The 12,500-nt window shown below is 38.6% G+C and overlaps 3 protein-coding genes across 5 annotated transcripts in view; 2 read left to right on the plus strand and 1 right to left on the minus strand.

The window, feature by feature from the left end:
* LOC137791582 (tetraspanin-8-like) overlaps window positions 1–535 on the plus strand; it is a 9,638-nt gene extending 9,103 nt beyond the window's left edge. Inside the window, exon 9 of the mRNA XM_068586633.1 lies at window positions 31–535. Within this exon, the coding sequence (XP_068442734.1) occupies window positions 31–102 (72 nt within the window). The 3' untranslated portion in view covers window positions 103–535. The remainder of the gene's footprint in view (window positions 1–30) is intronic.
* Window positions 536–1,789: 1,254 nt separating this feature from the next.
* tmem19 (transmembrane protein 19) lies at window positions 1,790–12,021 on the minus strand. 3 transcript variants are annotated; one of them, XM_068587026.1, is made up of 9 exons: window positions 11,733–12,021; window positions 9,544–9,622; window positions 6,825–6,971; window positions 5,999–6,112; window positions 4,198–4,335; window positions 4,048–4,124; window positions 3,701–3,878; window positions 3,233–3,442; window positions 1,790–2,207 (listed from the first exon to the last, which is right to left on the minus strand). In XM_068587026.1, exons 3-9 carry the CDS (start codon window positions 6,952–6,954, stop codon window positions 2,047–2,049), a joined length of 1,008 nt encoding a protein of 335 aa, XP_068443127.1. In that variant the 5' UTR covers window positions 6,955–6,971; window positions 9,544–9,622; window positions 11,733–12,021; the 3' UTR covers window positions 1,790–2,046. The 3 variants fall into 3 exon arrangements, with proteins under 3 accessions (XP_068443127.1, XP_068443128.1, XP_068443126.1); XM_068587027.1 differs by lacking the exon at window positions 9,544–9,622; XM_068587025.1 differs by lacking the exons at window positions 9,544–9,622; window positions 11,733–12,021 and adding an exon at window positions 8,445–8,575.
* kics2 (KICSTOR subunit 2) overlaps window positions 11,644–12,500 on the plus strand; it is a 2,724-nt gene continuing 1,867 nt past the window's right edge. Inside the window, exon 1 of the mRNA XM_068587023.1 lies at window positions 11,644–11,979. Coding sequence (XP_068443124.1) covers window positions 11,754–11,979 — 226 coding nt within the window. The 5' untranslated portion in view covers window positions 11,644–11,753. The remainder of the gene's footprint in view (window positions 11,980–12,500) is intronic.

Raw genomic sequence — 12,500 nt, forward strand, 5'->3', positions numbered from 1 at the left:
TTGATATGTTTCCTCTTTCTCGCTCTCCAGATTTTCGGGATGGTCTTCTCCATGATTCTTTACTGCCAGATTGGCCGAAAGGACGTCGCCACCACTGCCTGATCGCCAAACAAATGGCCCCGCCCCTTCCCGCGGCTGCCTGGCACCGGCCAATCAGCAGGGCCCATTCACCCACGTCCAATGTGACCTCAGTTCTACTGTAAGCTGACCTGCGCTTTTACTGTGGAGGATGTTTCTGTGACATTTCACAGCCTGGTGTGTACTTTGTGTAGTTTTAATAATGGCAAAAATTATCTAAATATCTTCCGCAAACGCACAAATTTCAGCATCTAATGAAGTGTAAAATGCTGAAAATATCAGTTTGTTATTTTTCGCTTTACCAATTTAAAAAAAAAAAGTTTTAAATCTCAAGTAACCAAGTAAAACAATAGTTATTGTTTCCGTTCACTCTGTGGCTTCAAAGAACAAAATTTGGGAAAATGGTTGGCAAAAACAATTAGTGTTTTTTGATGTTTATTAAGTATGAAAGCCTATTATTAAAAATGATATACAAAGGTTAAATATGATACAAACTTTGTATTAAATATATGTTTGTTGCTATTTTCTGTATGTTAACTGTTATTTGGTTACATGAAATATGCTTGAAATCAAAAATATTGTTATAATAAAAATTAAGGATGTATGTTTTGATTTGTTTTGTATGCAGGAACAAGCTTCCACAGGTTTATTAATATTTACATACAAATAATGCTGCCATTTTAGGAAAACATCCCAAAATAATCCTTAGACATTTGTGTTGTACTCTTGTGCTGCAATGTAATAATAAAATCATATTGCCTGTGTAAAACAATGTCTAAAATGTATGGTAACTCATTCCCGCTACAAAAAAAGAAATTAGGACCAAAAAAAAAATAAAAAAAAAATTAGGACCAAAAAAAAAAAAGAAACTTGGGACAAAAAAAATTAAGGCCAAAAAAAGGGGGTGAATAAAAAAAAAGGAAATCAACTTTTTTTTTCTTCTATGGATTTCTATGGAAGCCCATTTCCGCAACAAAAAAATAGGACCAAAAAAATAAAATCAGGGACAAAAAAAAAAAATTAGGACCAAAAAAAAAAATTGTGACAAAAAAAATAAAATAAATTAGAGACAAAAGAAAATTAAAAAAATTAGGACCAAATGAAAAGGATCAATGAAAAAAAGAAAATCAATTTGTTTTTTTTCTTTTCTATGGATTCCTATGAAAGCCTATTTTCACCACACAAAAAAATTAGAACAAAAAAAATAAAAAAAATTAGGACAAAAGAAAATAAAAATTAGAACCAAAAAAAAAAAAAAATTAGGACAAAAGAAAATAAAAATTTGAACCAAAAAAAAAAAAAATTAGGACAAAAGAAAATAAAAATTAGAACCAAAAAAAGACTTTTTTTTCGTTGTCTTTTTTTTTTTATGGAAACCCATTCCCGCCACACAAAAAAATAGGACCAAAAAAAACATAATTAATTAATTAAACAAACAAAAATATTGTCTGTGCTGATATTGTCAGTACATTTCAATTCTGAGGTACTGCATTATGTCTTTTTGCTGCAAAGTCAAAATTAGGATATTTTAACTGACCTTTTATGGCTTTTTAAAATAACCATTTTATGCAAAACTATAATATTAATATACCAACAAAAGACATATTGAATATATTACACTGACATTTTTTTTAACTTCCTATACTTTTTGTTAAATTAATTTCAACTACTAACAGATTTACCCACTTTGACAAATGAAACACACCCTTAATTCAGAAAGGTCACGTTTATTAAATCAGTGATTGGAATGAAATATCTCTACAAATGATTGAGGAGTAACTTCACAATGTGCAGACAGAGGATCACTGAAAACATCACTTTATAAATTAGAGGGTAAATGTGTGAACCACTTTTAAATGTTTAGATTTGTCCTCTTCCGTCATGCACCGACACATGAACTGAGCGTTTGTGTCTTTGTGTCCGACACGCGACTTGAATGTCTTTGTAATCAGCGGCTGGTCGTCGTGACTACCGCGGCCACATCCCCCACGCCAGCCCCGGGAGGACGAGCGCAACGATGACGGAGGAGAACAGGTTGACCGCGTTGTTGTCCAAGATCGGCTTCCCGCAGATCCGCCGGGTGGTGGGGGACTCGTAAGCCACCACCTTCCCGATGCTCGCATCAAAGCCTGAAGACGAGGAAGAGGGAAGTGTTCTGTTAGTAAAACCTCTCGAGAAGAATAATGCATTCAGAATTAATTTACAGGCTTGTAAACAAGTTGGATGAAGCTCAGTGAATAACAGTCATAGTTTAGGATTTTGTATGAAAGTAATAGTTTAATATAAAAAAAAGGTCATCATTTAGTAACCTATATAAAGTAATAGTTTAGTTTTGTATCAAAGTTATAGTTTAGTATTTTGTATAAAAGTGATAGTTTCGTATCTTGTATAAAAGTGATAGCTTAGTATTTTGTATAAAAGTCATAGTTTCATATTTTGTATAAAAGTGATAGTTTAGTATCTTGTATAAAAGTGATAGTTCAGTATCTTGTATAAAAGTCATAGTTTCGTATCTTGTATAAAAGTGATAGTTTAGCATCTCGTATAAAAGTGATAGTTTCGTATCTTGTATAAAAGCGATAGTTTAGTATCTTGTATAAAAGTGATAGTTTAGTATTTTGTATAAAAATGATAGTTTCGTATCTTGTATAAAAGTGATAGTTTAGTATCTTGTATAAAATGAATAGTTCAGTATTTTGTATGAACGTAACAGTTTAGTACCTCATAATGTTATAGTTTAGTATCTTGTATAAAAGTAATAGTTTAGTATCTTGTATGAAATGAATAGTTTAGTATCTTGTATGAAAGTAATAGTTCAGCATCTCGTATAAAACCAATACTTTAGTAACCTCATATAAAGTAATAGTTTAGCATCTTGTATAAAAGTAATAGGTTGGTATACTGTATGAGTGATAGTTTAGTAACCTCATACAAAGTAACACTTTACTATCTTGTATAAAAGTAATAGTTTAGCATCTCATATAAAAGTAATAGTTTAGTAACCTCATACAAAGTAATAGTTTAGTATCTCTTAGAAAAACAATCAACTTAAAGGCGTCAACTTGAGCGTAAGAAACTCCAGAAAACATTTTCAATTGAAAGACCAAATGATGAATTAATGAATAACAATCTGCAGACTGATTCCCTTCCTTACCCGAGTATTGCATGTGAGCTCCCAGGTAAGAGTCCAGCATTGACCCCAGCAGGCCAGCCATGCTGGCGTACATCATAATCGGCCACTGGGGGGGCGCCATGTTCAGGTCGTCCACCATCAGGAGCTGCGTGGCGTAGTAGCCCACGCCCACCGCGAGCCCGCCGAGAAAACTGGCGACCAGTCCGACGGGAGTGACGCCTCCGTTTGTTCCTGGAGCGGAAAAATGAGAGGGGGAAGATCCAAATGAAGAAAAGCAGCTTTTTAAAGTGACGCTTTTTACCCAAAAGAGCTTCTGTTTACAATAATTACAGCTTTAACTTAAACTAATGAACTGACTGTATATTTGAATTTCTCATACTTGTTTTTGTGTTGTTGTTTTTTTTACTTTCAACTTGTTTTATTCCAATATTATTCTGTTTTGGATCCATTTTTGAGGGATTACACTGTTCATCCTGTTCGGCTCCTCACCTGCTGGGACCTCCTCCCAGGTGCTGATGAGTCTGGGCTGTGATTGGCTGAGGACGGGCCCCACCTCCGACGCCCAAGTGTCCCCGCAGCTGCAGGCGAGCGCGCCCAGCAGCGAGAGGCACATCCAGGAGGCCGTGTACTGCTTGCTGAAGTCAACGGCAATCTCACCCGGACCCACCTGAGAACGCAGCCGCCATTTTGTTTAGGACACAGTGAAGGAGGAGCTAATGTGTACAGGTGAACCACCTGATTGACTGCAGGTGTGTGTGTCAGATGCTTCGTTTACTCCAGACTGGATGTGTAGTGTAACAGTAGTGTATTGAGAATAAAGGAACCAGTGAGCTCACCTCGATCATATAAAGCAGAGCCAGCTCGGTGGGAACTCCTCCGTTACAGAAGACCTGGATCCAGTTCCTCTGGCCGCCTGAACAAGACACAAACGTTAGCACATCGAATATATAAAAACATCACCACGAGCAGACTTTCACGTCGCTCACCTTCTTTGTACTCCGAGTCTATTTTCCTCTTCTGTGCTTCGCCCCACTTGGTGAGTCTGGAGGAGGTGATGAAGAAGGCCAGCAGGGCGGAGAAGAAGCTGTAGTTGGCCATCGTCAACACGAACCCCACGAAGAGAGCTGAAGACATTGGAGGCATTTTATTACAAAGAAAAACTAATATTAAAGGGATTTAAATAAAAAAAAATTCAGAATTTGGAATAAATCCAAATTCTACAAGCACATACATGAGTCACTTGATCACCTGTTAAAACATATCCAGGTGTCTTTATTATTTCATGAATTAATGGCTCCTCGATTCCTTTCCTTTGAGCTCAGCAAGATTCTTTTTAAGATAATCTTCTTGATTATAACTTATTTCTTCCAAACTCATTTTAATGTTTCCAAAAAACAATGAAGCAATTGATGCTTTGGAACTTTTAGTTTTTATACATTAGTTTAATGTCTGAATTTATAGATGAACTATAAACTGCTTTCAAGTCTTAATCTGGAGTCTCAAGGTTTCCCTCCAGCTCTTCAACTTTACTGATAAATTTGAGATGAATAAGTTTTCAGATCATTGTAAAACTAGAATACAATCTCCTTCCTCGAGTATACTAATGAATACAAAATAAACACTAACAATCTTCTCATAACTTCCTATTTGACGTTATCTTCTTCTTTTAAAACATTTGTCATGGGTATAATGGATTCATCTCGTCAGCCTCAAAGATGCATTTTGTCCCGAGGCCCAAAAACAACAACAAACGCTTCATTCAGATTTACAGATTTAAGAAAAGGACTCGATGGTGACATTTAAAAATAAATTCATCGTCTGTTGTCAAAGGGTGATTTTTTGGGTGTGAAATGTGACAAACAAGACTTTAAAACAAAAAAGACTTTCATGTCAAATTAAATGGAAAATCTCAATCAGTCAAAGGATTATTAATGAATAAAAACAATGCAGGGCTTATTTATTCATAAGAGGCCTGAATTCACTTTCATCTCATGTAATTGTGTCATCTAAAAGTTGACTAAATTATTTGAAGTCCTCCAGGAAGTTCAGAGCTGAAGCGAATGAATCAAACATAAAACACTTTATCGTCAGCGTAAAGATTCACAAGCCTCGTGTCTGCTGGTCCAGAACTTTACGATCTCAAACACAACTCGTAAGAGATGTACTTGTTATTAGTACATTATATTATCTACGAGACCATCACAGGACAGCAGAAACATCAGGTCACTAAAGTCTCTTTTCCCAAAACAAGAGCAGGACGACTGACGATAGTGAAATAAATCAATTAGTTTTATTAACGTCACACTGATTTCAAAAGTCCCTTTTTATTTTATAGGAAAAAACACAAAGAAAAGCTTAAGTTTTGCTTTAGACTGGAACGTTTTAAAGTCGTCTGATGACTAGAAACCTGAAGGCAGCGAGAACTTTCATTTTATTCACCACGAGAACTTGAGCTCCAATAGTTCAGTTACTTTAAGTCTGCTGAGGTACAAACTACAGCCGGCTTTTTACTGAAGGACATTATGGTTTCAACAAATTTTTCAACAATTTGCACTATGTTATATAATATATATATATATATATATATATATATATATATATATATATATATATATATATATATATATATATATATATGTATATATATATATATATATATGTATATATATATATATATATATATATATATATATATATACATATATATATTTAAAAAATCCTAATCTGGACCCTGGTTCTATGTGGACCCCTCTGAGCAACAGAGTTCATGTATTCGTGACCTCTGACCTCCGAGCGCTCCGGAGTAGCTCAGGCTTTTTCTCTTCATCGCTCGGACCGTCAGCAAGAAGGGAACCAGGATGGAGAACAGCCATCGCCACGGAGACACCGGCATCAAGGTTCCTGAGGACACACACACACACACACACACACACACACAATGAGAAATAATCACTTACATATTAATATATAATATAGATTATATTCTTTCATGTCCAACACTACCTCTTTAGTCCACAGGGGGCACTAGAACCAACACTACCTCTTTAGTCCACAGGGGGCGACTGAACCAACACTACCTCTTTAGTCCACAGGGGGCACTAGAACGTACACTACCTCTTTAGTCCACAGGGGGCACTAGAACCAACACTACCTCTTTAGTCCACAGGGGGCACTAGAACCAACACTACCTCTTTAGTCCACAGGGGGCACTAGAACCAACACTACCTCTTTAGTCCACAGGGGGCACTAGAACCAACACTACCTCTTTAGTCCACAGGGGGCACTAGAACCAACACTACCTCTTTAGTCCACAGGGGGCACTAGAACCAACACTACCTCTTTAGTCCACAGGGGGCACTAGAACCAACACTACCTCTTTAGTCCACAGGGGGCACTAGAACCAACACTACCTCTTTAGTCCACAGGGGGCACTAGAACCAACACTACCGCTTTAGTCCACAGGGGGCACTAGAACCAACACTACCTCTTTAGTCCACAGGGGGCACTAGAACCAACACTACCTCTTTAGTCCACAGGGGGCACTAGAACCAACACTACCTCTTTAGTCCACAGGGGGCAGCAGAACACATCATTGAGTGTAAAACCGACTCACCGGAGAAGCCGCTGATGGTGACGGAGATCAGCCAGAAGGAGAGCGACAGCGCCAGCGTGCTGCACAGCACGATCATGTCCGTCATCATCTTGATGTATTCTTTCACCAACACGTCGCCTTCAGAAGTCATGCTGACAGCCGGACGAGCTGCGGGGCGGAGACAAGAGGCGCCGCGTTATCGACACAATGAAAACAGGGTTCATACACATCGTGACCAATAAGTTTCCATGACTTCAACCCAAATGTTCATGAGCAAACATTGTGTGAAATGTGTGTGTGAACAGTAAAAAGTGATAAAATGTAGTATTTAAACTAACAATGAGGATTCAAAGCATACAGTAAACCTTAAATGACTCAAATGAATGAGAGACAATAGTTTGATTAAAAGAATAAACATTTATATAGATGCCTGTATGTACGCTGCTGATATGTTGAGCCTCTTTCTTTTAAAAGCAGATTCATTATTTATAACTATGAACATCATTAACACATGAACATAACACATTAACAGGACTTCTTTTCCAGGCCTGGAAAAAACGTTCTTATTCTCATATTTGTGTCCATTGTGTTTTTAATCAGCCCTGGTTCCTCTGAACTCAACAACGTTGGGTCATTTATGTTGAAAATAAAAAATATTGTTGAAAGGTTTATGCTAGGAACAACAAATAACACGCAAAGGCAAAAAAGTCCCTGAAACGTCTCAACAGTTGACCCAAAACTTCAAATCAGACCATGGAGGTGAAGATAGCGGTCACAAACGGTGACGTTTCAACATCAGAGCTAAACACCAGAGAACATTAGAGGGAACAGACGCTCGCTGTTCTGCTGAAGTGATGTCATCCATTGACTCCACTCCATCCTCATGGGACGCACAACAGTCACAACACAACAGTCACAACACAACAGTCACAACACAACAGTCACAACTCTGTGAACCGCAGGAACAAGTGAGAGGATGAAGTTAGTTTTCAGTGCGGTGCATCGTGTTGACGCACTCCGGCTCGCTCCTCGTGACGATGAAGCAGCAGCTGTTCACAGGAGAGTTCAGATGCGTGGAGAGAAACTCCCTCAATGTTTTTAAGCAGCGGTCGGTTCTGCTCACTAAATTATAAAAATGTCTCATTCATTAAAAGATAAGGTCCTGATTCATGGGGAGAAATACCAGATTAGCTCCAGTGGAGCTGGACAAGGAAACACTTTGTGAGCAGATGTTACTGAAGAGAGCAGCACCCATAAGGAAGAGTACTGCAGCCAGTATACAAGTATCACAGAGTCAGTATTACAATATTTAATACATGTTTGGTGTCGAATATAAAGATATTAGGGGGATTAAAAAATTCATGCAAAGGATTGAAAAAGTTCTGAACACATATGGAATAAATAAAAAATGTAAATAGCATTTTTATAATATATATTATGAATTATTATAAAATGATATATATATGATATATTTTATATATATATGTTATATATATAAATACATATTTTATATACATAATATTTTATATATATATATCTATATATATATAGATATATATATATATATATATCTATATATATATATAAAAGATATATAGTTTGTTACATAAACATAAATGACGCAGCGGGTCTTGAACTCACCGGCTGTTTCCCTCCATGACGACACGTCGGTTCAGGCAGAATAAATGCGGCAGAGTTCGTGTTTCGATGGTAAATGTATTTAATAAAACAATCATAGACTGAAGCTTCGCAACACGCCACTGCAGGAGACAAGCCGCGCCCCCGGAAGCTCCTGGACTTCCGGGTCCGTCACGTGATGCCGACCACTTCTTCTGTGGTATTTAATGGCGGGTGGGAAACAAGAGGCGCGTTACTGGCCCCTACTGGACAGGAGGTATAGTTTATATATCACGTTATCTAGAATCCATCTTGAAATAAAAATAAAAATTACAAATACTATAAAAAAAAATACAATTGAAATACTATTGAAAATACTCTTTAAATAACCACAAATTGAAATTAAGGACTACTGGACTACACTAAGTCACTGTGTGGGTGTGGGTGTGTGTGTGTACATGTGCGTACATGTGGGTTTGTGTGGGTGTGTGTGTGTGTAGTTGTGGTGTGTGTGTGGCCACCAGCCTCACTAATTGAAGTAAGACTATCTCATCAACCACATGAAAGTTTCTGAAACCACCACAGGACCACAGAGGGACATCTTCTTCTTCTTCTCCTCCTTCTTCTTCTTCTTCTTCTCCTCCTTCTTCTTCTTCTTCTTCTTCTTCTTCTTCTTCTTCTTCTTCTTCTTCTTCTTCTTCTTCTCCTTCTCCTTCTTCTTCTTCTTCTTCTCCTTCTTCTTCTTCTCCTTCTTCTTCTTCTCCGTCTTCTTCGTCTTCTTCTGTCTGAATGTTTTAATGTTGTGTGTTTGTCTTCTCACGGCTTCACACAAACAACAACATGAATTGCTGCAAAAAAATGAAGCGTAATGGAGGAAATGAAGTGTTTCGTTCCTCTGGCTTGTGTTAACGGTGTAAATGAGAACTGTCTGCGTTGAGCTATAAAACATCCAGGAGGAAGATGTGTTTCCTCTCTCAGGACAACAGCACACCAACGCGATGAAGACGCTCACCGGCTTCACCTGAAGCGACTGCCACTGCCTTGCTCAAAGGTCGACGAGGATTAAAACTCACACGAACAACAATCACACAAACCAGAGAAGACAAGAGAGGAGTTCACCTACCGAGCAGACGAGTGGAGGAGAAGATCACTCCTTCTCTTTTTGAGGAGACTTTTAAGAGACAGGAAAGATCCACCCCCTGCTAAGAGAGAGAGAGAGAGAGAGAGAGAGAGAGAGAGAGAGAGAGAGAGAGAGAGAGAGAGAGAGAGAGAGAGCTTGTACTAAGACTCATGGGACATGTAGTTGTAGTTAAATAGTTTTAGATCCTCAGGATAAGTCCCTGCAACCCTAGCTCTCCAGGCTTGCCCTCTCTGTTCCCCAAACACAACACACACACACACACACACACACACACACACACACACACACCTGTCTGTCGTCTACTTTTAAGCTTTAGGTGTATTCAGCCGCTGTGAGCGTGAAGCCTCATCTCTAAGCTGCAGCGTTATCATAAATTAACCGTCGCAGCAGGAAGTGAATACTGAACATTGTGCTTCTGAGAGCTGAGCTCTGACCCGCTCGCTGCACACTGGGGACGCTGTTCGAGATACGCTCGTATGGAATATGCGTGAAAATCCAGATTTACATAAAAAATTCATACCGAGAAAATCTGAAAGAAAGAGCCGGAGAGTCTGGAGCCCCGATGTCAACATGTGTCCACGAGCTCAGAGCTGATCTTCATGTCGTTAGAGTTTGTTTTGAAGTAAAGAAAGCTGTAGGAAATCATCCTTAAAAACCTGGCAGTGACTCCACGTTGGCTCACTTCCTGTCTCCTGGATTGTAGTTTGAACGTTAACCCGATGAGGAGACTCTGAAACCCTCAAACTGTCCTATTGCTATAAAAAGTGCATAATTCACATCTTCATTTCCTCTTAACCCGAAACATGTCGACTGATATTTACACATCAGAACAACACTTCACATGTGTTCCCTTCATTATAACACAACATTATTCAAACAGCCTTAGTGGCTGCAGAGATACAACCTTTTTAGTTTGGGGATGATGTTCTCGACGAAAGGGCCTGAAAATATGTGTTTTTTAAAAGGTTAACGTTTACTGAATGTTAGATAATGGAGGTGATTACACAACGAGCTAAATAGTAAAACAATCAACTCAGTAGGAATAAAAACACTGGAACGTCGGTCTGGAGATTCATCTTCTTGGGACTGCGAACGGTTGCACCCGTCCTGGCTGTTTCCAAGATGGCCGCCGCTGTGCTCCTGTGATGTTGTGTCTTCGCGGACCAGCATCGTTGAGTCACCGCGTAGAAGATAATGAGCGTCTGTTCCAAATGTCATTGTGATGAATAAAGCAGCTGTGTTTCACACACAAGCCACTAAAACAACGCGTCATCGCTTAATTTGGTTTTATAGCGTCATAGCCGAGGAACTAATCGGAGCAAACATCATCTGATAGTCTAGAAAGTGTACATTCCCAGAAAGCAGCATCTGATCGCTGCCTCGCGTTGGCTCTGAAACCTTTTTACTCAGAAATTATCTCAGTGCTGCCGGCGGGCAAAGCCAGAAAACCTCAGATGTTTAGTGATCACGTCTAAGAAATACAGAGATCATTGTACAGATGGTGCAAATGATGTGGAGCTGTGAAGATGTTGATGAGGAGATATCAGCTGGACTAAATATACTGTCTTCAAATATGTGTGGACGTGCTTTAAAACTGTGTCGCGACAAATTGGTTAAATGTGTGAAGTATTCACTAAGTATCTGTAAGTGTGTACTGAGATCTATGTACTGAGATCTTTACATGTGTACTAAGATATGTACATGTGTACTCAGATATATGTACTGAGATCTTTACGTGTGTATTAAGATATGTACATGTGTACTCAGATATATGTACTGAGATCTTTACATGTGTACTAAGATATGTACATGTGTACTAAGATCTGTACATGTGTACTAAGATATGTACATGTGTATTAAGATATGTAAATATGTACTCAAAAATGTTTATGCAGTTTCTCTCTTCTCCGCAATCAGATTAAAATTAACTTATTTAGTATATATTTGCTGTTTAATTATGTTTTTGTTATACGTGAATTTTCCCGCCGTTGTTTAATAGCAGGAATATTGTATTTTATCCAAACGCGTTTTTCTTTTGTCGCTCTCGGCTCGCCGTAGTATTTATATACACCGTATCCAAAATGGCGTCGCGCCGTTAGTCGGTTAGCTGGACGCGGCAGTTTCACCCCCGAATGTCGTCGTTTTAACCTAATTTTTATGTTAAAACTCACCGGCGTCGCTACGAAGAGACAATGGCGGAGGAGCTGCGGCCGGTGCCCCGGGAGCGGGCCATCCTAGAGAGCTTCTTCACGCAGCTCGGCATGTTCTCCTTCGACCGGGCCAAAGACTACGTGGAGAAGGAGAAGGACAGCAGCCGGAGCTCCGGGCCCGTGTGGGCCGCGCTGCTGGCCGCGCTGGCGCACCTCGCGGCCGCGGAGCGGGCGTACCACCACATGACCTTCCTGGGGCAGAAGATGGGTAACGAGCTGCGGGTGTTTACCGCGAAACTACGCGCAGTGTTGCGGTGGAGGAGGGCAGCAGTATCGGCTTAAAACGCAGTAAAACACCGGAAGTAAAAATACAACATGACATTCATGAAAATGGGAAATATTAAATATATTGGGTACTTTAGTTGAAGTAAAAAAAAAGCAATATTTAAGTGTAGAAGTACAAAAGTATTGGCATAAAAGAAAAATTTAAATACCGGAAATTATAATCCTGCAAGCATGTTGGACAGAAAATTGATAATATTAAATATATTGAGTACTTTAATTGAAGTAAAAAGCAATAATATTACAGTGTATAAGTACAGAAGTATTGGCATAACAAATATATTAAAATACGGGAAGTAAAAATACAACATGACATTCATGTAAATTGGAAATTTTTTGATTTGAGTACTTTTTATTGAAGTAAAAAGCAACAATATTACAGTGTAGAAGTACAGAAGTATTGGCATAACAAATACATTAGAATATCATAAGTATAAATGCTGGAAA

Source organism: Clinocottus analis, unplaced genomic scaffold (genome assembly GCF_023055335.1).
Source record: "Clinocottus analis isolate CAN_PGR_092001 unplaced genomic scaffold, fCliAna1.0.p SCAF_20, whole genome shotgun sequence".
Lineage (NCBI taxonomy): Eukaryota > Metazoa > Chordata > Actinopteri > Perciformes > Cottidae > Clinocottus > Clinocottus analis.

Bases quoted from the DNA above. Each gene is read 5' to 3' on its own strand.
- tmem19 (XM_068587027.1), bottom strand. From the start codon at position 6,954: ATGACTTCTGAAGGCGACGTGTTGGTGAAAGAATACATCAAGATGATG. The intron at 3,879-4,047 runs GTGAGCTCACTG...CTGCGTTCTCAG, and splicing joins CTCTGCTTTATATGATCGAG to GTGGGTCCGGGTGAGATTGC. The intron at 2,208-3,232 runs GTAAGGAAGGGA...CCTCGTCTTCAG, and splicing joins AGCTCACATGCAATACTCGG to GCTTTGATGCGAGCATCGGG.